The 22539-nt window shown below is 46.9% G+C and overlaps 1 protein-coding gene across 8 annotated transcripts in view; it reads left to right on the top strand.

The window, feature by feature from the left end:
- Positions 1-22539, top strand: part of SOBP (sine oculis binding protein homolog) — a 138138-nt gene that overhangs the window by 88162 nt on the left and 27437 nt on the right. For 6 of the 8 annotated variants that reach the window (XR_013949214.1, XR_013949215.1, XR_013949216.1 and 3 more), the window contains exons 6-7: positions 3096-5050; positions 20577-20903. Coding sequence is in view for 2 of the 8 variants with exons in the window: in XM_080586955.1 (XP_080443081.1) it covers positions 3096-5048 (1953 nt within the window). In the remaining 6 variants the exon portion in view is untranslated. Of the gene's footprint in view, positions 1-3095; positions 5051-20576; positions 22526-22539 lie in introns of those variants that run through there. The other 2 variants (XM_080586955.1, XM_080586954.1) reach the window with 1 other exon arrangement.

The raw sequence follows: 22539 nt of genomic DNA, 5'->3' as shown, positions 1-22539 counted from the left end.
GAGGGAGGCAGGCAGACTTCAGAGCTTCTTGTACCTCAGTGAATTATTGAAAACAGGAGAAATCCGTAGAGAATTTCTAAGCAGGATTTCTAAATATTTTACCCAGGAAGAGAAAATATTTGTTTAGCTTCCAGTGACATAGGAGCCCATTTGAGATAAACAAATCAATACAGCAATAAAACATGAAAGTATTTCAGTGAATTTTCCAACTGATAACTAATAAAATTAAATGATTAGAAAAGAAGCCACAAGTGGTTTTGTTTCTGTTTTTTGCTTTTGCTTTTGTTGTATTTTTCTTTCAGGCTGCTTAATTAAAGTCACCAAGGGGCTCTTCCTTGAAAGATATGGGGGCTGTTTCTACTCTCTCCTATTTATTGGTGCTTCTTTAGCACTGGGCATACAAGTTCAGAGCTGGTTTGCTTCCTTTGCCCTGATGGAAGGGCAAGCCTTGCCTGAGCCATCCCAGGACTACACCCAGATCCTGTGCAGCGGCTGCCTCTGGGACCGCTCTCCTGGTCTCTCCCCTGCAAACAGGCACTGCTCTGATGGGTGCTGGGCTGGGGTGTGCTTCATCCTGCCACAGCCTGCCTGCCCATGGAGAACCCCTGCTTTTTTGCTCATCTCGTGCAGTAAGAGCCTACCCTGCAGAAGCAGTGCAGTGGTTTACATCCCAATACTGTACGTGCAAAATAGATAGCGTTTTGTTACTGCAGCAGTGAGCTTTAGAGCAAAAATTACTTTAAGGTAAATCCAGGAGCATTACTGAGATGAACGGCATCTTATTAATTCACGGCATAGACTCACAAATTCCCCTTTTGTCTGCTTGGAAGGCTGTGGCAAGCCAGAAAATTTCAGGAGGTCAATTATAAGGTGTTTCCATCAGCTCATCCAGGGATGGGGCGGTGTTGATTTGCCGGGCGGGTGGCAAAATCCATCGCCCTGCCAAATACCCGGGATGGTTCAGTGCCCACGGCCACGTATTTGTGGCGAGGGGTTGCAAAGCCCCCGTGCTGGCTGCGCCAGCGCTGATCCCTGCTGCGGGAGCCGAGGGAGAGCTGGCGCCTCGCAAAACCCCCGTAAAACCTGGGCAGACTTTTAGCAGGCTACGTTGTCAGTGTATGCTCAGCGCAGGGGTGGCCCCGCTTGTAACACACTTTCTTCCTTGTGTGGGTCATTGTGGGGGGGATAAACCCGCAGTAATGCTGCCAGAGCACCACGGGGCTGGGCACCCTCTGATTTATCTCACATAGCGCCGCATGCCTGTGCCCAGCCTGGACCCGGCATCGCCATGCTTCAGCAGTGACTTCATAGTTGCTATTTCTCCAGTAATTATTTAGTTTGATTTAAAACTTGGGATTAAAACTTCCTGGTAGAGAAAGGGAGTGTGTGCATGAATGGGGCGGGGAGGCAGGGAGGGAATCGAGCAGCAACCAGACTGGGTAACCCAAAGGTTGCGCAGTCAAAATAAGCGGTCTAATAGCCTGTCGGGGGGTGTGCATGTGTGCGTGTGTATATATATATTAAAGATATATTACTGAAAACTCAAAAATGTCACCACTGTTTATATTAAAGGAAAGCTGAGAGTTAAATGAGATGGGTAATCAGATGCCCGACATATGTTGTTTTGAATTGTTTATATGGCCAATCATTATTAAAATTAATTATCCTTTTAATGCAGTCTTTTCACAATCCTATTCCTTTTTTTCATACAAAAGATAGTCATTTCAAAACAAGCTAATATTGGCTGTTTGGAAAAGGCAGAGCAAACAATACTGTGATGTATTCTGACATGGTCATAGGCGCAATGTGCTGGTAGAAAGCACCACAAATCTCTGTCAGTGGAGTATTTTGAGAGCTAATGTAAATGACAAAAATGGTTTTTTGTGTGTGTGCGTAAAATTCTGTCAAAAAAGTAAGGCACTGAAAAATCTGACATCTGTTTATCTGTTTATAGCTATGGCAAGATTACTCATATTAATTCTTGTTTAAAATGCCATATGAAGGAAAGGCATTTGTGCAAACAAGAGTCATATTTGAATTGTAGATCATGTCTTCACCATCTGTGAGAGCTGTTGGTGTTGCAAAATTAATGTGTTAATGAAATCACAATAATTTCTCTGAAGTAATGGATTCTGAAGCCTAGAATGACTATTTTTTGAACTTTGGTGTCTAGTGGTTTACAACTGGGAAAACCTTTCACGGCTTAATTAGTTCTGCAGCCTTAATTTAAAAAAAATAAAAAAAATTTGGCTGTGCCTTTACCACACCAATAGTGACACAGAAAAAGGATTAAATGGAAAGGAGAAAAACATTAAAAAAAAAACACCCGCAATGCAAACTTTTTGCCGTAGTATTTGAAAAGTTGCTAAATAGGCCCTTGCTTGCCAGGAAGTTTTACTCAAAGTGCCTAGTACACAAAAGTGGGCAAACAGCTCCGAAAATAATTCCAGCTTGCCGAAACATCACAAATTGGGGTTATTTGAACCTTACACAAATTTCCTGACTGTTTCCAAGTTACTCCTTGGACTAATGGGCAAGAAATGAATGGGTGACTGATACTTCTGCTTTGTGATGCCATTTTAAAATTCTGCACCTTTTCCAAGTTACTGTTTAATGCTATTAATACAGTACAATACAATAAAAAATATTAGAGTGCGCTACAGTTTAGCAGAAATGATTTGCTTTCATTTCCAGCAACTTTCAGAGTCCTTTCCCAGTTATCGTACTTACCGTGTAATATTGCATCAGAGATGGTAAAGGTGTGCTTAGATTACCACTGAGGAGTAATCACAGACATATTCAGATGGATTTTGTATACATACATATGTGTGTTATAACAGTTTATGCCAGCTGAGGAGTCTCCTCTGTGGTATAGCTATAATATATATAATGTACTGTATATGGTAGGATTGAGACCATGGTAGCATTCAATTCTTCAGTATTTGGGGGGAAAAATAGTTTTCACAAATGTAACTATTATTTTTCTGCTAGAAAAACAATGTATTTAGAAAACATCTGAAAAATGACTTTAAAAATATCACTATGAAGAGAAGATTGCTTTTCTTGCCTGATCTGATTTTATTACTGTGTTGTAGGTATGTGACTGGTGTAAGCACATAAGACACACAAAAGAGTATCTGGATTTTGGGGACGGGGAAAGAAGGCTTCAGTTCTGCAGTGCAAAATGTCTCAATCAGTACAAAATGGACATTTTCTACAAAGAGACACAGGCCAATCTTCCAGCTGGACTGTGCAGTACATTACATCCTCCAGTCGAAAATAAAGCAGAAGGCACTGGGGTACAGCTGCTGACTCCAGATTCTTGGAATATACCGCTAGCAGATGCTCGGAGAAAAGCCCCATCCCCAGCGTCTGCAGCTGGCCAAATTCAAGGTCCTGGACCATCAGCGTCTACCACTGCCTCTCCGTCTGACACTGCCAACTGCTCTGTCACTAAAATCCCCACGCCAGTTCCCAAACCTATTCCCATCAGTGAGAATCCAAATATTCCACCAGTTTCTGTCCAGCCACCTGCTAGCATTGTGCCTCCAATTGGTGTCCCACCTCGCAGTCCTCCCATGGTGATGACAAACCGTGGGCCAGTTCCTCTGCCCATATTCATGGAGCAGCAAATTATGCAGCAAATCCGTCCACCATTTATCCGCGGGCCGCCTCACCATGCCTCAAATCCTAACAGCCCTCTGTCGAATCCAATGATCCCTGGAATCGGTCCGCCACCAGGTGGTCCCAGAAATATGGGCCCCACCTCTAGCCCCATGCACAGGCCGATGCTCTCCCCTCACATCCACCCCCCCACAACCCCTACCATGCCTGGGAATCCTCCGGGCTTGCTGCCGCCTCCCCCTCCTGGAGCTCCTCTGCCCAGTCTTCCCTTTCCCCCCGTCAGCATGATGCCAAATGGTCCTATGCCTATGCCACAGATGATGAACTTTGGACTGCCATCCCTCGCCCCGCTGGTGCCACCCCCGACTCTACTAGTGCCATATCCCGTCATCGTCCCTTTGCCCGTCCCCATCCCCATCCCCATCCCCATCCCTCACATCAACGACTCCAAACCCCCCAATGGTTTCTCCAGCAACGGCGAAAACTTCATTCCGAGTACCTCCAGCGAGACGCCTGGGGCAAAGCCAGCCAACAGCTCCTCATCCCCTCGAGAGTCGAAGCAAGGATCGTCTAAATCCTCCGACTCCTCACCGAGCTGCTCAGGCCAGTCCCTAAACCAAGCTCAAGTGCTTCAGGAGCACGGTAAAAATGAAGTTGTTGACTTGACTGTCAGACCTAGTAGCCCCGTGAACAGTAAATTCGGTTTCCCCAGCGTGCTGCAGGGCCCACAGGACGGTGTGATAGACCTGACGGTAGGCCACCGGTCTAGGCTGCACAATGTTATCCACAGGGCTTTACACGCCCAAGTGAAAGTCGAGCGCGAGCCTAACAGTGTCGTAAATTTGGCTTTCGGTAGCTCAGACAAAAGGAACTGCAGCGACTGCAGGGACAACTGCAGCCCAGTGGACTCAAAAACGCTACCGTGCGGTGACGCGGCTCACTGCTGCCCCGTCTCCTTGGCCTCCGGCACGCCGGGACTGGAAGCCGGAGCGGCGGTGTGCAACGTCATCGTGAACGGCACCAAGAACACCGAGGGTTCCAAGAACCCGGAGCCGCCCCAGGAGCCCAAAAAACCCCAGCCCCCGGAGGAGCTGGCGGTGAGCGAGCTGGAGTCCGTAAAGGAGAACAACTGCGCGTCGAACTGCCACCTCGAGGGGGACGCTGGCAAGAAGAGCGGGGAGGAGCCCCTGGCCGGGGGAGACAAGCAGGACCCGAACCTCAACAATCCAGCGGACGAGGACCATGCGTACGCTTTGCGGATGCTGCCCAAGACAGGTTGCGTGATCCAGCCTGTGCCAAAACCAGCAGAAAAGACTGCTATCGCGCCGTGCATTATGTCAACGCCAATACTCAGCACAGGGCCAGAGGATCTGGAGCCACCATTGAAAAGGAGGTGCCTCCGAATTCGAAATCAGAATAAGTAAAGGTTTGTGTGACCGCTACTGCCTTCTGTGTGAGTACAATGAGTATTTCCAGGTTGGAGGCCGAGCTCGTGTGGATGTGGCCTTTGTGAAAGATACAGATTCCGATTTATCAGCACTTTCAGAAAACTATTGGTATTTATGCTTTGATATTGTTCTTTGTGTTGTATTGCATTTGTACTTGTTAGTACTCCATCCATCAGCAGCCTCATTACGCTTCTGCTCACAGAACACTTTGTGGCGGTGCTGGCTGTGTGTGGTGTATGTCAAAGTCAGTGGTTTTCTGCCTAGGATATGGCTTAGGTCTGGGCCATTAATCTGCTTACTTATTCCAGCTGAGTTACGCAGCAACTCAAGCCTTCATGATGATGATTGAAATTGCCCTACAGCGTAGCGTAGAGCAGGACGCCCCAGCTGCTTACTGCTAGCTCGGATCCAGTTGACTTACCAAATGGTCATCTCCAACCATCTTGCTTTGGTCTGCCTCCAGATCGTGCCCTGGCTTCCAGCCGGGCTGCTCTCCAGGGGTGAGCTCCCCCTCCCTGAGCTTCCCTTTCTCCGGTGTCGGTGCTTCAGGACTGCCTGCTGTCGGACCTGCCCGCTGTGGCTTAGCTCGACAGGCACTCGATGGGCAGAGGGCAGCTGCGGCACGGCCTGCCCCACGGGGCTCTGCTCTCTTACCTTGTCTTTGGCAAGTCTGCCCCTTTAGAAAAGCAGTTGAGGTTTCCCTCAGCCCCACGGTTGGTGTAGGCATACAGCTCCTTGGAGGGCTGCAGAGCGAGGCAATACAGATAAGTCCACCAACAAGTGTGGCTTGGCCAAGGATGATGCTCCAGAGGCAGAATCCCTTCCTCCCCCCTCCTTCATTCCTTATTTCCAGCCTACTGAATCCCTCTGCTACAACAGCGCCTTTATAAAACTGTTAGTTCAGTACATGTCTGTTGCTTCAAACCTGTGAGCAAGAAACAAATGTAGTTGCATTTGTTTAGATTCACAAGCATGGAGAGCTTCTTTCAGGAAAAGGGAAAATGGTGGGTGTTGCAAGAAATCTGTTCAGCAGCAAAATGCTGACGTTTTGCCGGATGTGGCTTGGTGAGGTGCCAGATTTCATTACAATCCACGGAATATTCTGTAGCCTCCAGTAAATCCCTGTCCCTGGTAGCACAAATAGCGACTGCAGCAGTGCAATATGAACATTGCCTTGAGCAGCGTGGCGTCTCCAACCCTAGACTGTGCATGCTGTGGGAGCTGGGATGCTGCAATATCTCCCCGCTCCATCAGTGCAGACTAATTGCACCATCAAAGGTACTGCAGTGTAGCCAGGACTCCCTTTTTATTTGTTGCTGTCGCGTTCCCTATTCTGGCTGCAGTGCCGGAAACGTTACCCCCTTTGATCACACGCAGTATTTATTTACTTTCTTCGGTGGAACAGAACCATTATTCTTTGCTCTAGGCATGTGCTGACACATTTAAAAGACACATTTGTAAGAACAGAGGAAGTCTGTAACTTTCTTGGACTAATAACCAACATATACAATAATTCAGACGTCGAATGAATATTTAAGACCTTCACGCTCTCTTAGGTGCTGATGGTAGGGATTTTCCTAAGCCCCTCCAGGTACGGATGGACTATATGCCCATCTATTCTATTATTTGGCTATTTCAGCAGCAAGATCTTTTTTGCAAAACCCAGCGTGCCACCTTTGGAGCTTGAAAAATTGTCTCTGCATAAACGTACGTGTGCTTTTACCTAGGGGTAGTGATTTGATCTAGTGAGAAGCCCACTGCTTGACTGTACCCCTTTTATTTAATTTTAGGACAGCCATGGTTAACACGTCCTTTCCCTTGCTCAGGCTCCCCATAGCTGTGTTTTTGTTTCAAGCCGGTGCTAACAGACTTGCACATTTGCGTGCTGACTCTGTAGTTAAGACAGGCTGCTTCTTAGCGTGCGTTGACTTCCACGTGCCCACTGCTTGCCTGGACCACCCAGGCTGCGGTAATGCCACCTCTCTGAGGTCCTGGTCCCGGGAGGGTTTTATCGTCATCCAGAGCCAGAGTCTTTAAACTCAGAGAGAGCTCTGGCTTCACTGAGTTGTGTTTTTTTTTGCCTGTTGACACAATTATACATGACATCGGGGATAGTGTTTGACAGAGAGAGTGGGTAAACTGAACAGACTGCAATGAAAAGGCAAGAGGGATGCTTTATCACTGAGGTTATTGTCCTCGGCTCTTTGTAGTCTCTAAATGTCAATAACTGCCACTTTGGTTATCCTCAGGAATAACCATTTTCCCATTCACTGACTTTTACATATTCCTTTGTCTCGGTGTAAGGATTGTCTTACAGGAAAGTCTTCAGTTTGCCAGGCAAGATTAATCTGACCCGATATAGACATCGGTAACGAAGACGCAGCTGAGCTAATTGTCTGAACTCCCTTTAAAACCAGCCTAGAGAAACAGGCACTTCAGAGAGACAGTTGAGCTCATCCTGAGTCGACAACTAAGACAGCCGAGATGAATTGTGCCCTAGGAGCGCCTATTTCTCTCTGCTATGAAGGAAACCAAGGGTGACTGGCACAGACCTCGATGTCCCCGTAGACACTGGAAGTTAAGAGAGCCAAGGCCCAGCCTAGGTGTCTGTCATGCTGCTGTGCACGTTGTGCAATAGCTCAGCGTAGCCCAGCAGTGGTTATTAGGCTGTGTTCATCCCTCCTTCCTCCCCAAAAAGAAAAGAAGTAGCCAGAATACACATGAGACCAGGATCTTTGTGTGTTTCAAGGGAAAGAGGATACCCAAAATACGCTGCAGAAATAAACAGGGTGATAACTATCTCATTCCAGCGGGTACCTCAGTGAAATGTGGGTGGGTTTTGAGTCTCTCAAGGCACGCACAAGTGATTTGTGCAGCCCTGATGACTGATTTGAGGTGAGGACTCTCTGGTTTCACACAGAGCCCTCCTTTTGCTAGTGGTGATAGCCCGTCCAGGGGGGCCAGGGGGGCTGCCTGTATTTCTGGCCTTCAGGAAGCCTGTCTGTGAAAGCTGCGTGGGGCTCAGAGCCTCTCTGTGTCCGTACAGAGGGGATGAGGGGGAGGAACAGCATCAGTGCAGCCCTGCGCCACTGCCTGGACCTCCACCGTTCCCATGGCCTCCCTGCCCAGGCCCCGAGAAGGGTGGAGGTAAAATCCAGCTCCGTCAGCGATACAGCTGTGGGGAACATCCCTCACCAGACTCCTGACCTGACAGAAATTCTAATAAAACACAAAGAGGGTAGGCTCTGCACTACTAATTGTGCTGACTTGGGCCCCTGGAGTTGTGCATTGTACTGGCCATGCTGATCCGGGAGAAGAAAATGTCTGGAGAGTTTTCTTTTCTCCTGCTCCCCATCCCCCAGCTGGAAAGTCTGAACACATTGCCATAATGTGCAGCTTTTCCTGGATTTTATTTCCTGTCAAATTGTATGAAATGAAGGAAATTAGCCAAATATTTTTACGCTAGAGTTCTGGACAGACAGATTGAATTCGTGTAATGGCAACATGGACTCTCTAAAAAGGAATCAATGCAAGCATGACCCTTTTGGGCGAGTCGCCAAACTCCAGATTATTTAATGTACCAATTACTTGATTATTGGAAGTGCTAATCAGCAACATAATCCTCGATGTTAAAGTTTAGTCTCTCCATCAGGATGTGGACTGTCAAGCTGTTCTAGTTTGATGCAATTCAAAGAACCAGCAAAAGATGTCCCAGTGCCAAAGTCCTACTATGATAAAGCAATGAAGCAAGGAAGACTATTCAGTTGAGTGCAGTTTTTTCAAATTTGAGCAACAAGGGTTTCTAAAATTAGTGTTAGTGTCGCCTACCCGTGTGCTCTATGTCCAGGCAGGATCAGTTTTAACCCCATAGTTTTGGTGTAGGGCAAGGTTTCTTAAGCGAATAACTGAAAATGCTAAGGGCTGCTTGGCTTTAACATAATAGTTATTACCATAACTGAATGGAAAATGAAATGGCACAGGCTAAACTCAAAACTTGCTTCTCTCTGTGCGTGTGTGTGTGCGTTGACTAGTCCTGTGTTGGGGGCAGAGGGGTAAGGAAAGGAAGGAATTTTCCTGCTTGTGTAAGCACAATTTCTCCCAAAAGTAATGGAAATAGTAGGAGTATGGCCACCTACCGAGCCAATCCATATGTCCTGGGGTCAGCATCTGCTGAGTTATAAGCCCAAACTTCCATCTGTCTAGTCCATACATTGTAGTCGTAAAAATGTACAACGAGCAGAATGCTCCAGTTTAGGGCAGAAGTAATATATATCCCACTGTGAACTCCCCTGCCCATAATGGTCCAGCACAAGATTTCCTGCTCTGGTCGGGATTCCTGAGGCAAGGGCCATAGCTATTAACCTCCCTTTCTGCCTTAAGAGTTTTTATAGCTCCCCAGTCACTGTAGCATCTATCTACCAGCATCACACCCTGCCCTCGCTGCTCTGACCGGAACAGAATTTGACCCTAAAGGTATGCTTGAAAACAGATTTTATATATTTACACGCATTTTTGCGCCAGTCATCTTTGTTGACACACTACTATGGGCCAGAGCCTTAGCTAATTTTAACTGGATGTAGTTCCGCTGATGCTAAACTAATTAAAATCAGCAGAGTAATCGGACTCATACACTTAACACCTACTCTTCTGGTTCAGAAGTTTTCCTTCACCTGGCATCTTATAAGCCTACAGAATTTTTCCATTTATTCTAAGGGGGAAAGGAGAGACTGTTAATACCACAAAGCCTTAAACACATTTGCTTGGAACTGAAGCTTTGCCCTTGAGAGCTGCCTGGCTCTAGCAGGGTGATCTTATGTTTCAAAATTGCCTGGGTAGCTTCTCAGATATATTAAATCAGAAAAGGGTTTCCCAGAAAAAAAAAAAAAAAAGGCTTCTCAAAATGTTGAAGTATAAAATGACATACTTGCAGAGCAGCTTTCAGCTCCCACATCTTGCTGACGGGGTGTGGGAGCGCTAACTTCCGTCTCAGTGGCAGTAAATAGCAGGCTTGTGGTACGGTGCCGTAGATCACTGTACATGCCTTGAAATCAAAGGAACAAGTGCTGATTTCTGATGGCTTTCTCCTGCTTTTCCATAAAACCTCCCAGGGTGTATATTTTAAATATGAAATCTGATTCTTGATCCCAGTTTAGAAAATAGCTACACCTGGTCTAATTCACAAGGCAGTGAACATCTAGAGCTCTTGGCAAATAAAACACAGGGCCAGATCTTCAGCCAGCAGAGAAATGCCATAGCTCAATTAACAGACCCACAGGAGCGCAGAGGGTCTCTGGCTCCTGGAGGCTGCAGCCGGCCTGGTAGCTCCCAGGATCTGCGGCCATTGACTTCAGAGGTCACTGCAGTGCTTGCTTATTAGCATTGTCTTGTGAAATGACAATTGTTTGAACTGAATTAAGCATCTCATCCATGCCATTCTCTAAGTTGGTAAAACATTACTATTGAAACAAGGAGACACTCATAATTGTCTGTCAGGCTTTAAAGACTGTCCAGGCACTTTAATACGTATAAGCGTAGAACAGAATCAGAGAATATCCCCAGTTGGAAGGGACCCACAAGGATCACTGAGTCCAACTCCTGGCTCCACACAGGACCACCCAAAAATCAGCCCATGTGTCTGAGAGCGTTGTCCAAACTGCCCTGGGGAGCCTGTCCCAGTGCCCGACCACCCTCTGGGTGCAGAGCCTTTCCCTAACCCCCAGCCTGACCCTCCCCTGTCCCAGCTCCATGCCGTTCCCTCGGGTCCTGTCGCTGTCCCCAGAGAGCAGAGCTCAGCGCCTGCCCCTCCGCTCCCCTCGTGAGGGAGCTGCAGGCCGCCATGAGGCCTCCCCTCGGCCTGCTCTGCTCTGGGCTGAACACACCAAGGGACCTCAGCTGCTCCTCATACATCTCGCCCTCCAGCTCCTTCACCATCTTTGTTGCCCTCCTTTGGACACTCTCTAATAGTTTTATGTTCTTCTTATACTGTGGTGCCCAAAACAGCACACACACTCGAGGTGAGGCCGCACCAGCACAGAGCAGAGCAAGACAATCCCCTCCCTCAACCAGGTAGCAATGCCCTGCTTGCAGCACCCCAGGGTATGGTTGGCCCTCCTGGCTGCTAGGGCACACTTCTGGCTCATGTTCAAGTCCTGCTGACCAGAATCATCAGATCTCTTCTAAGGGCTAATCCTCCTCTTGTTTAAGTCAACGCAAAACAAATTTGGCTGGATTCAAAAGTGTGGGGTGTAAAATGGGCATAGGGGGAGGCTAAGGCTCGCCATCAGTGTGTTCTTGTGCTGTTAGCTACCAAAGCCAGTGGTGTATGGAAAGTTTATGAGGAAAAAAGTACAACTCGTGGTTAAATATAGAGTATATTACAACAAAGATCACAGTAAAACAGATGACATCCCTGTAAAAATATAATCAGATTGCCTTTACATTAAGAGGACAAGATCCTGGAGAGCATGTGTCTGATTGCCGCTGAAATCTGATAAGGAGCTAAGCACCCCATTGCCTTTGAGAAGCTTGACCTTAAGACAACAATGGCCAGCTTCAGAGCTGAGTGGTGAACTCTGAAGAACTGTGAAGAGCTTATAAACTGTTTCTCAGTATCATGAGCAATACCCGAAAGTGGATTAGAATGAAGCAAAACACTTTTGAGGATGGTGGTTGTGAAAGAGCTGGACATAATCAAGCAGTGAGCAGTAGATTTTAAGAAAAAAATTATAAATTCCTGTTCAAAAAGCTATGGGAGAATCAAGAAAAGCAGAAGCACAGCAATTTGAACAAGAAATCAGGAGGAAATCAAGATTATGCCAAGCAAGATTTTCTGAAGCATTGTTTCCAGATTACCTGCTGAGTCCCTCCTTGTCTATTTTTTAGGTCTCCTATGGCAAAACAGGGAAGTTCAGCACATTGCTGGGTGTCTCCACCAATTGAGGCCTCACAGCTGAGTCTTACCTGAGCTGTGACCTTAACATGTTTACACTTTCTTGATAAGGAGCTGCATTTCACTCATGGGACCAGGGGCTGTGTTTGGAAGTGTGTGCAATCATCTCATGAGAGATGTGAATCAAAGCAAACTCCAACATTTTACAAAACCCTCACATACTCAGCATGTGCTTCTGCCATGAAATTAACAGCTAATTAAATGTCTGGGCTTGATCCTGTGAAGTATTTGGTGCACTCAGCTCTTGGTGCCTCTAATGAAAGCTGAAGGCTCTCTGCACGTTACAGAATGAGGTTCTGTCTCTGACTCATTTGCATGGCTTTACTTCCCCAGACACGATTCTGGTATTTGAAAAGAATGGTATTCCTGTACAACATGTGTCTCAATTTGTAACGATATCCTCCCTGCAGCTGGCTTGCTTTTCCAAGTGTTTCTGAAACATTACTGTCTTAAATTTGAGCCAACCTACAACAACAAATTATCTAGAGGCAAAGAGGCTGAGCTGCGCTTGCTGAGAGGACACCCCCAGCCTCTGCTGTACTCCCTCTTGCAGCCCTGGTTTTGGACTTGAGGCTGTGTAATGTAATCATCTCCTATGGAAGCACACAATTCCCTCCACCTCCTCCCCTTTGACCCCCCCCTCAAAAAAAAAAAAGTTTTAGGGATTGGGTAGTGCAGAATAAAACAACTATCGAGTTGCGACCTCTCTGGAAAGATCTGCATCCCATCATTGGCCGATTGATATTTAAACCTATGGTTAGAGCAATTTTTAGCTATTTATTTGGAGCCCACGTGGTAAAATGCAGAACTTTGTGTCATTATGATCTGCTGCCTGCTTATGCTCCAAATATTTATAAGGTTTCATGAACCACTTGTGCTGCCACTTCTAAGTTTCTTATTCAAAGGAGAAAAAAAAAAACCACCACTTTTCCACAGGAATTCTCCAATTGAGAGATGCTGAAAGGCTGGTGTAAAAGAAAAGATGAGGTCACTGAAGATTTGAATTCTGACCCTAACTTTCAAAGCACAATTAAAATGTCACTTCTGTTTTATTTGAAGGAGCTTACCAATTATTGCTGGACGAGTTATCTCGGTGGTGAAAATGTTTCTGTTTTCCTGGGGTTGGGGAGGAGGTGGGGAACAGGTAAAATCTGAAACCCTGGTTGGGTCTGATGCAGTTTGTTGTGTGGCCAGCAGTGCTGGGGACAGGAGATGCCCTAGGGTGCCTGGCACTGCACCAGGGTGGATGCCAGCTCTCACCCAGTTGCTCCTGATGTGTTCTGGGCAAGTTTTTCCCCTTCCTTCCTCCACAGTATAATCTGCCTGACATTTTGGCCACCTGAGCACTCCCCTCTTACCCTTGGGTGAGTCTGCACCTGCTCTTGCTTAGGCCGAGAAGAGTCAGGATGGGACTATGAAAACCAGGAGGAAATCTGCAGCATCCCTGTGCTGGGTGATACAGCTCCTCACCCAGCCTCTCCTATGCCCAGCAGCTGTGCCAGCAATGGCACAACAGGATGGCCACCCCAAGGTGGCACCCAGGTCCTGCTGCTGGTTGGCACTGAGCCTTTCTTGCCTTCTCCCTTCACCGCTTCCCTGGTCCTGCCTTAGCGTGGCAGCATGAGGGGCCGCAGCCCCTGGCCCCACGGACATCCATGCCAGCACCCAGTCGGTCAGAGGGTCATTCATGAGAAAACACTGATCGCTTCCTGGTATGAGAGGCTGACACGTTTCACTAAAATGATGCTTCTGAAAAAAAAATATTAATGGCATTTCAGATGAAAACATCAGGAACATCAGGTCCAGGTGTAAACCAGGTGAGGTAGAGGACTCTCTCAGAGAGGTATGGGGCTGTTGCATGGCAAGGCCCTCTCTTACCCTTCGTCCTCCTGCACACTGCTACCCACAGTTAATCTGCCTTTTTTTTTTCTGGCTATTTATCTGGTTTTACTGGAGCAATCGGCTTGGATAAGAAAATTGAGAAGCACCTTACAATAGCCAAAAGCCTGGTGGTTTGGACCCACAGGAGGTTGCTGAAATTCAAGTTTAAGTTTCTTTTCTGAGTTAGACAAAATCAGAGACTTAAAGAAGGGTTATCACATCGCAGTGGTTGCCTGTTTTCAGGAAAGGAGAGGAGAAAGTGTCTGGATTTGGTTTTCCTTCTTTTTTATATAAAGTTTTGTTGTTTTTTTTTTTAACTTTATATGAAGAAAATATTTACAGAGGTTCTGGGGAAATTGCTACTATGAACAGTAGAAAGTGATGTAGGTGAATGGTATGGAAAGATGACAATGGCAAGGAAACCTGACGGCAGCACTAATGCTAAAATGTGGGGAATCACACCCAAATGTTCAGTTTAGCCCACCGAGACTGGTATCTCCCTCTATCCACCTTGGCTGGTGGACAGAGACGCTCTTCCCAGGTATGTTTTGGAGCATCTAAGGTAGCGCCTGCTCTGGAGCACCTCTGGGTTTGGGAAGGAGGACAAGGACACAGTGATGTGGAAACAGAAGGTTAAGATGTTGGAGCAGGAGTTCCTGGTGAGCTCTGTTTTACCTAGGAATACACAGACCTGATGGGGAGGGGATGTGCCCTGTCCTGGGGCTGTGCAGAGCAAGTCACACAGTGCAGCTGTGTTGCTGCTTGGTGGTACAGAGGAGGATTTACAGCAGCCCAGGCCACTCACCCCAAGTGCGTGGCTGCTCCCTGCTAAGTTTTGGGAATCCTAATTCCAATGGCTATGAAGAAGAGCTGTGTGCTTGCCCAGACCAAGATTGTACTCCTGTTTTGGGGAGGGTTTGGAATGATTGTCACCAACGTGGCAGAGGGCTGGATTTCTGTCTCATCTCTCTTCAGTGCCAGCAGCTGCCTCGTGAATTCAGGACTGTGGAGCCTACATCTTCTTGGCCACTCTCAGGGTCTCTTCCACAATGATGATTCCTTTGCTTCTTTTTAAGATGTGTGTTTCATCTAGGCTGTGCAGTAGCATAAAAAAGACCCTGGAACTGGATTTCCTACATTTCCTTGCTACTTAACAAGGGCATGGTGACATGCATCCCTGTTCCTAATGTCACTAGCTAGTGTGAGGGTTCAATTTAACATACTTTGAGTTTGGTGAGAGAAGATACTAGATGTGCCAGCAAGGGCCAAACATAGACGTGAACTAGTGAAATATCCCTTGAGGCGTTTCAAGGAGTAGGTGCGGGGAAGCAGGAGCCAGTACATAGCAGGCCTTCTGCTTTCCAGTTCGTGTTTCTCCCTGTAGGTTCTGCTCTGACTACAGAGTGAGCGGACACCACTGCGGAGCATCCTTGCAACAATTTGACCACAGAGGCAGGGGTGACCAAGTTGTCCCTAGCGCTGCTTCTGCCAAGATACATAAGGAGGGCAAACCCAAGCTTCTTCCCTGGTGCATTCCTTGAAGTCACAACATCTGCTCGGATTACAGCTCTTGTTTCAGTAGGTGGCAGAGCCCAAGCTGTGTATCTGACCCAAAGTCAAGAACGATCCATAGCTTGCAAGAGCAGAGCAGAAGGAAAACGCCACCCTCAAAATCAAGGGATGGTGCATAAGGAGTCGAGTTGTTATTCCATTCGTGCTAGAGGCTTCCCCTGACTTCCCTGACTTTTGCAATGTGGCATCCCTTCAGTTAGTTCATGGAAAGATAAATCATCAAGTATTCAAAGGGGAAGGTTTTAATGAAGAAGCTTGAACTGCTTTAAGAATTGCTAAAAAAAAAAAGGAATAAATTATAGAACTATTACAAGTAACAGATGACTCCAGAGTGTTTCCAGGGCTGAGCTTGCTCCCATGCTGACTTTAGCTGCACTCTTGTGGTTTATTTTCAGAGCAGTTTCCCTGAGAAAATAATTGCAGTGCCTTTTCTCCAAGGCCATGCATGTCCCAGATGAACTAGGCCTCTTCTAGCACATCAACGTTCATTGTCCGGGTGAATTAACTGCTGTGCTAAATGATGGAAACTCTGCCACACCAGCCCACATCAACGGCTGCCTCACCCCTCCCCACCCAGCATCTATTTTTTTCCTGAACAATATGATGTGAATCTGGAGACAGAAATGTTCAATGGAGCGCAGAATGAGGGGGGGAGCAGCCATGGAAAAAGACTCTGTGTGAGTGTACGTGTGTGTCCAAAGCCATGTCAGTGGCATGGCCCTCTGAGGAGGTGGGACATGATGGAAGCAGCTCTCTGGCTGCTGTCCCTGCCTGCAGGAGCGTGCTGCCAGCGTGGCAACACTCGGCTCATGGGGCAGCACTGGGAGCAGGCATGCAGTGCTTGGGTTTGGGGGGAGAAGGGAAAGAAACTGCTCCAGAGCTGAGCTACCCATCTCCTCAGCATGGAGGCATGGAGCTAGGAGCACCTCCAGCAGCTGGCTGTACCAAGCAGGGCCACGCTCCCCTTCACACTGATTTCATGGGCAGCACAGGAGGGAGCAGCACCTGGAAGGAGCTAGGTAGCTGCAGAGAGAGGGACGAAGCTCCCTGGGAAGGCTTTGCCCTAGTCATCAAACTGCCATGCAAAGCTGTAACGCTGTGCTCTTCTGGGCAAGGGTTGAAATCCTCACACATAGGGACATAAACCAAAGAGGAAGCTCTGGGGTGGTGGAGCGTGCTTCACAGCTGCCCGTTGCTCCTCGGGTTAAGATGCAGCTGCAGAAGGCATTAGCACAGCTCTCGCTCACTGTTCATAGCAGCGCTGTGTCGGTATCTAAGCCCGCACAGGTGAACCTCCAGGTTACCTGCACTGAGTCTATCTGCAGTAGGGGAAAACAGACAGGCTTAAAAAGCCAGCTGACTGCTCCAAGCAGAAAGCATCGAGAACTAGGGAATATCTTTATGCCCTCCCTCCCAAACCGCTTATCACCCTGCACTATGCCTTGCCGTTTGAGACTAATTAGTGAGGGATGGAAATTCATTTTCACTGATGTATGTTAAGAAAGGAACAGGCAAAATACCTGAAATGCAGAGTGAGGGTTCATAGAGAGGCTGCAAATTTTGTTTTCTCTGCTTCTCTTCCCCTACCCTGGAAAGTGAGGAGCCTTCCTACTTGTTCTCATTCTGTCCTCTTCTCCATAATGCCTTGTGGGGTTAGGACTACACCTCTGACTTATGGGTGGTTTTCCCTCCCCAGATCAACACAATCCTGTTTAGTGCTGGAAAGCAGGCAAAACCCAGTGTGTCCACCTCAGGGCAACTCACATAAGCTCAGCTCCATGGTTTTATAATTACCAAAAAATTGTCTTTTGTAGCTGACACAGTCTTTCTATCTGATCAGCACTCTGCTGTGTGATGGGTGCAAGTTCAACTGGGGTGAAGAGCATATGTTTCTCTCCTAAAAAGTAATTTGGGGGGGGGGGGGGGGGAGAGATATAAATAGCTGATTTTATTGTGCTGGTCATGCACTCTGGTGTTGGCACGAGGTGTAAAGCATCTGACTGTGAAGTGGTGATGACTAGTATGTTCTCATTTCTTTATAAAACTTTGCATGCTATGCCTGATATGGATTTTTATTCTGTCACTTGATTGCTATGAAGATGCATTCATCGAACACAATGACTGTCACGTGAACCAATCAATAGGGAAGATGCTTCTCCAGTCTGCACTCTATCTGCAGCAGGGGAAAATAGACAGGCCTTAAAAAGCCAGCTGACTGCTCCAAGCAGAAAGCATCGAGAACTAGGGAACATCTTTATGCCCTCCTTCCCAAACCGCTTATTGCTCTGCACTGTGCCTTGCCATTTGAGACTGATTCGTGAGGGATGGAAATTCATTTTCACTGATGCATGTTAAGAAAGGAACAGACAAAATACCTGAAGTGCAGAGTGAGGGTTCATAGAGAGGCTGCAAATTTTGTTTTCTCTGCTTCCCTTTTTAGTTAATCTCAGAGCACGATTTCAAGCCAAAAAGTGACAGAAAGCAGTAACGTACTTTATGGGGAATACTCAGGAAGTGGATACATCCCAATTCTCAGTCTAGTTCTTCTCCTCAGCACTCTCTGTGCACAAAGCTGCACATCCCTCTGGGCACATTGCCCTAAAGCCCAAATGTTATTCCTTAACCTTGATATAGTGGTCTCCATGCTCTGGGAGTTTATGCTGGTCAACACAGTCAATGTGCCTTCCAGCCTCTGCTTTGAGAAGGGTGGAGATTTGGCAGGGGAATAGAAGCGCAGCGATGAGAGGAGTCAGTGTGAAAGGGAGATCAGGGAGCAGACTGAGAAGGAAAATGTGACCCAGCACCAGCATTAAGTACTTGAGTTTCAGTTTGAGACTTTAGGGAACAGTGGATCCCATCCAAGGTGACAGAGACCAAAGCAACTTTTGTGGAGAGAGAAGACAGTTCCTGCAAACAGTCTGCATGGTCAAGTGACAAGGGAAGCAGCAGAAGAGGTCATGGCACGTTACCCAGTAGCCCCTAGATAAACCATAAGGAATTTAAAACCACTGTGTTGTTTTTAGTTCCATTAGATTGATGAGAAGATGATTTTTTAAAAACATTATTCCAAAGATTTTCATGGTCTTGGCCTTCACCACTGGCAATGCTTACCTTATTTTAGGGGAGCTATCATGCAGCTTTCTGAAAGGCTCAAATCAATAAAGTTGTGTTTGCTCCACTGTTGTTCACCCAGTCAAAGCACCAGTTGGCTTCACAAGGGGGTTGTCTGAATAAGTTCTGTGGTATGTGTCCCCTTCGTGTCCTAAATAAATGAGAAAAGAAGCCAAACTAGGCATGTCAGTCACTGTGCTTTGCTGGTTATGACCCCTCAGCACAATAGGCACTATTGTGGTATAAGTGGTTGCATGCCAAAAGACCAAGGAGATCATGGAGGGCTCCAGCCCGATCTCCCTCACCCCAGCCAGGTTTTGCTGTCTTGAGCATCTGTCTTTTGTTTGTATGAGTGGGGGAAAGGCCAAGAGGGGCATCTTTGGTTAGTATGTGTAGCATGGACAGTACTGGTGGGGAGTTAGCTCTGTTACTGGGAGATGTGTATTTGCATGAGAATCATAGAATATCCTGGGTTGGAAGGGATCCACAAGGACCATTGAATCCTTCTCAGTGCCATGACCACTGCCCTGGGGAGCCTGTCCCAGTGCCCGACCACCCTCTGGGTGCAGAACCTTTCCCTAACCCCCAGCCTGACCCTCCCCTGTCCCAGCTCCATGCCGTTCCCTCGGGTCCTGTCGCTGTCCCCAGAGAGCAGAGCTCAGCGCCTGCCCCTCCGCTCCCCTCGTGAGGGAGCTGCAGGCCGCCATGAGGCCTCCCCTCGGCCTGCTCTGCTCTGGGCTGAACACACCAAGGGACCTCAGCCGCTCCTCATACATCTTCCCCTCCAGACCCTTCACCATCTCTATAGCCCTCCTCTGGACACACTTTGATAGTTTTATGTCGTTCTTATACTGTGGTGCTCAAAACTGCACACAGGTCTCGAGGTGAGGCTGCACCAGCGCAGAGCAGAGTAAGGCAATCATTTCTGTCAACCAGCAAGTGGAGCTGTCTCCTGGTACTATCTCAGATTCTCCATGAGACCAATCTGCCCTGTCCGGCTGTGCTTACTGACTGGGCTCGGTCATGCCTGAGAGCCCATCCAGCCCACTCTTCAGGTTGTCCCTGTGGAGCCCTGGGACTTGCAGTGTAGACACAGCCCCTTCAGCAAGGAACGACAAAGGGTGAGCCATGGGGAGAGGGTTTTGAAACATTTCTCTGATGCCCATGGCTGAAGTGCTCTGGGAATGTTAGTGCTCTGGGAGCAAAAACACATGGTCATATTAAATGACTCTGCACAAGATGAATAACCAGCCTGACTGTGCATGGTGCTGGGAGCACTCCTCATGAGGGAGCTCTGTCTTCCAGTCAGAGCAGGGGAAAGATGGCAGAAGGGAAACCCCACTTGTTATTTGGGGGGCCCTAAGTGAAATATTAGCCCAGCTCCCTGCCACTTGGACTGCACTACAGACAGCTTTAAAAACATAGGAAGAATTGGAATAAGCTGCAGTTTTAATGTTTGAAATGCAGTTTTCAACTGACTTGAAAGCGTTGGGGGAAATCTGGATTTCTGGGAGGCATCCAGTTCTTACGGCAAAACAAGTGAGCTGCAAGGCAGACTGTTCCCCATCCCATCACCATCCCTGGTCCAAATGTGTCTCCTCCTCCAAGTCCATTTCCCTACCTGTGCAGTGCAGACAGTGATACCTCCAAGCTCTGTAAAGCACGGTGAGATCAAGGGGTAAGGGCTACTACATAACTATGATGCATTATTATTCACCTGTGATCTTGTGGAATGAAAGGCGCTCTATGAAACCCAGAGAATGAACTATTATTATATCCATTTACAGCTTTTTATTGCAGGGATTTCTGCATCCTCCCTTCCAGCCACCTCACTGCGAGGGCAGCATCACATACCGGTGGCCCTTGCAGCGAGAGGCAGAGCAAAGGTGGAAGCGGTGGGGCTGTGTGAGCTCAGGCAATGCCCACCGTGCCTGTGATGAATCCCATCCCATCCCACTGGCACTGACCCTGTCTCCTTTTCTGCTTCGCAGGAATGCTCACCGACAGGGTACCTTGCATGGAGAAAGGGAGCAGAGCAAACCACGTCACTCCACTGAACGACACCAGCTGGTCCGCTCACCATCCCCTCTGGCTAAAAGTCAAGCAAATAAAGCAGCTTCCCATCACGAAGTCCCTCCGAGGAAGCCTCAGTCCCACGGGTGCCTTTGACCCAGAAGACAGCACATCATGGACCCACACAGTGTGCTCAGCATTCCTGCGACCACCCCCTCTTCTCCTCCAAGGAACGCTTTCTCCTCTTGGTTTCTTGCTGCGGGGATTTTTAACCCTGGTTTCAAAAACCACATGGACCAACATAGGTACTTTTTCCCTCCCTGACTTCAAAGTTCAGATATTTGAGACTGGACAGTGATATGGATTTTTTTTTTTTTTTTCGAAAAACTGCTGTGGTTTTGCTGCTACACTAAGAATCGTGATTTGCATTGTATGGTTTTGGACCTATTCAAGTTTTGATGGGGGAAAGGGGTAATACTGGAGTAGCAACGCTTCAGAGTCATCTCTGTCCTACCCATGATGCACTTTTAAATGAAGAGTTAGAATATTTTATTGGCTAATATACTTTCCTTGTTATTTTTACAAAGGCCACCTTTATCCTTTCTAATGCCATATTTTCAGTGTTACACTTTTATGGCTTTTAATTTTTGATTTGACAGATGTAAGAAGCAGCATGAATAGTTTATACTGTGGTTTTTCAGAGACTGAATGCCAAGAGAACTCAGTAAATGTTTATTCTTCTCAGCTTTCTCTTTAAATTCCCCTAAATAGCGCCCCATTTGGGAACAGAGCAAGAGTGTTGAACTAAAGACCAAAATTCCCTCAAGGTGTAAAATAATCTGAGGGGAATATTTGCTGGGCGTCACGAAAGACTTGGATGAAATTTCAACCCTGATGGTTTTCAGTGATCCAGGAAGGCAGTGAGACAATCTCTCCATATGCATAGCCCTTTCATGATAATTAGAATGGTATGGACAAACCAATGAAAACAAGGGTAAAGTGAGAAAGATCCCCCATGATTCTGTTTCACTGTTTGCTTTCTCCTGTCATGGTTAAGAGAAATGTGCAATTCGATCCTCAATCAGTGGGTGGAGGATAACAGGGTAGAATTTACTTGTGTGCACTTGTACAGTTGTAGCCAAGAGTCCAAAAGTACACTAGAGCATGTTATACTGGCACTGAATTGGTAAGAGAGTCGTGGAGTATCCCATTCTGACAAATACAAAAAAAAAAACAAAAACAAAACAAAACAAAAAAGAAACAAAACAAAACAAAAAAGCAACAAAAAAAACTAAAAAAATCCACACAAAAAATACAAAAAAAATAAAAACTAAAAAAAAAATTTAAAAAAAAATCAGATCACCTTGTGATTCAGTGTAACTGTTTACTAACTCGAATAAAGCAATTGTTCACTCTCAAGTGTTCAGAGCACACCTTTTCTATAAGGCTGCTGCGGGGAAGTGAGGAGCAATTTGCAGAAGCAGTGTCTCTGATGGTTTCAGCGGTGCTGGGAGCAGGGTATCCAAGTCAGTTGAACCAGAGCCTTGTAGTGATGGTGCACTATGAGCACTATGTATATACTGTATTTCTATATTTTCCTTTGTACAGATTCACTTAAGTCAAGCTACTGTTTTACAGGTGCTCCTTATTTATTAGAGCTGTGAAAGCTTGGAAAACACACCGGGCGAGCAAGCTCGCTTTTTAAAAAAAAAAAAAAAAAAAAAAAAAAAAAGGGCAGGGGGGTAATCCAACAGCTCCTGAGTCTAGGGAGAGAGTTCAAAGAGATACTGATGAAACATCTTCAAGAGAGCAAGACACTAAAGCACCCTCAGTGTGCTCTGCTTTCCTTTTGGGCTTGCAACAATTTTCTCTCTCCCTGACTGGTGTCAGATTTATTAAAACAAAATAAATCTCCAAGAAAAAAAAATGCACTTAAATGTG

Source organism: Anser brachyrhynchus (assembly GCF_964034855.1).
Source record: "Anser brachyrhynchus genome assembly, chromosome: 3".
In the NCBI taxonomy this organism is placed as follows: Eukaryota; Metazoa; Chordata; class Aves; order Anseriformes; family Anatidae; genus Anser; species Anser brachyrhynchus.
The sequence above is the reverse complement of the archived record's forward strand: the minus strand, read 5'-3'. Positions and strand labels throughout refer to the sequence as shown.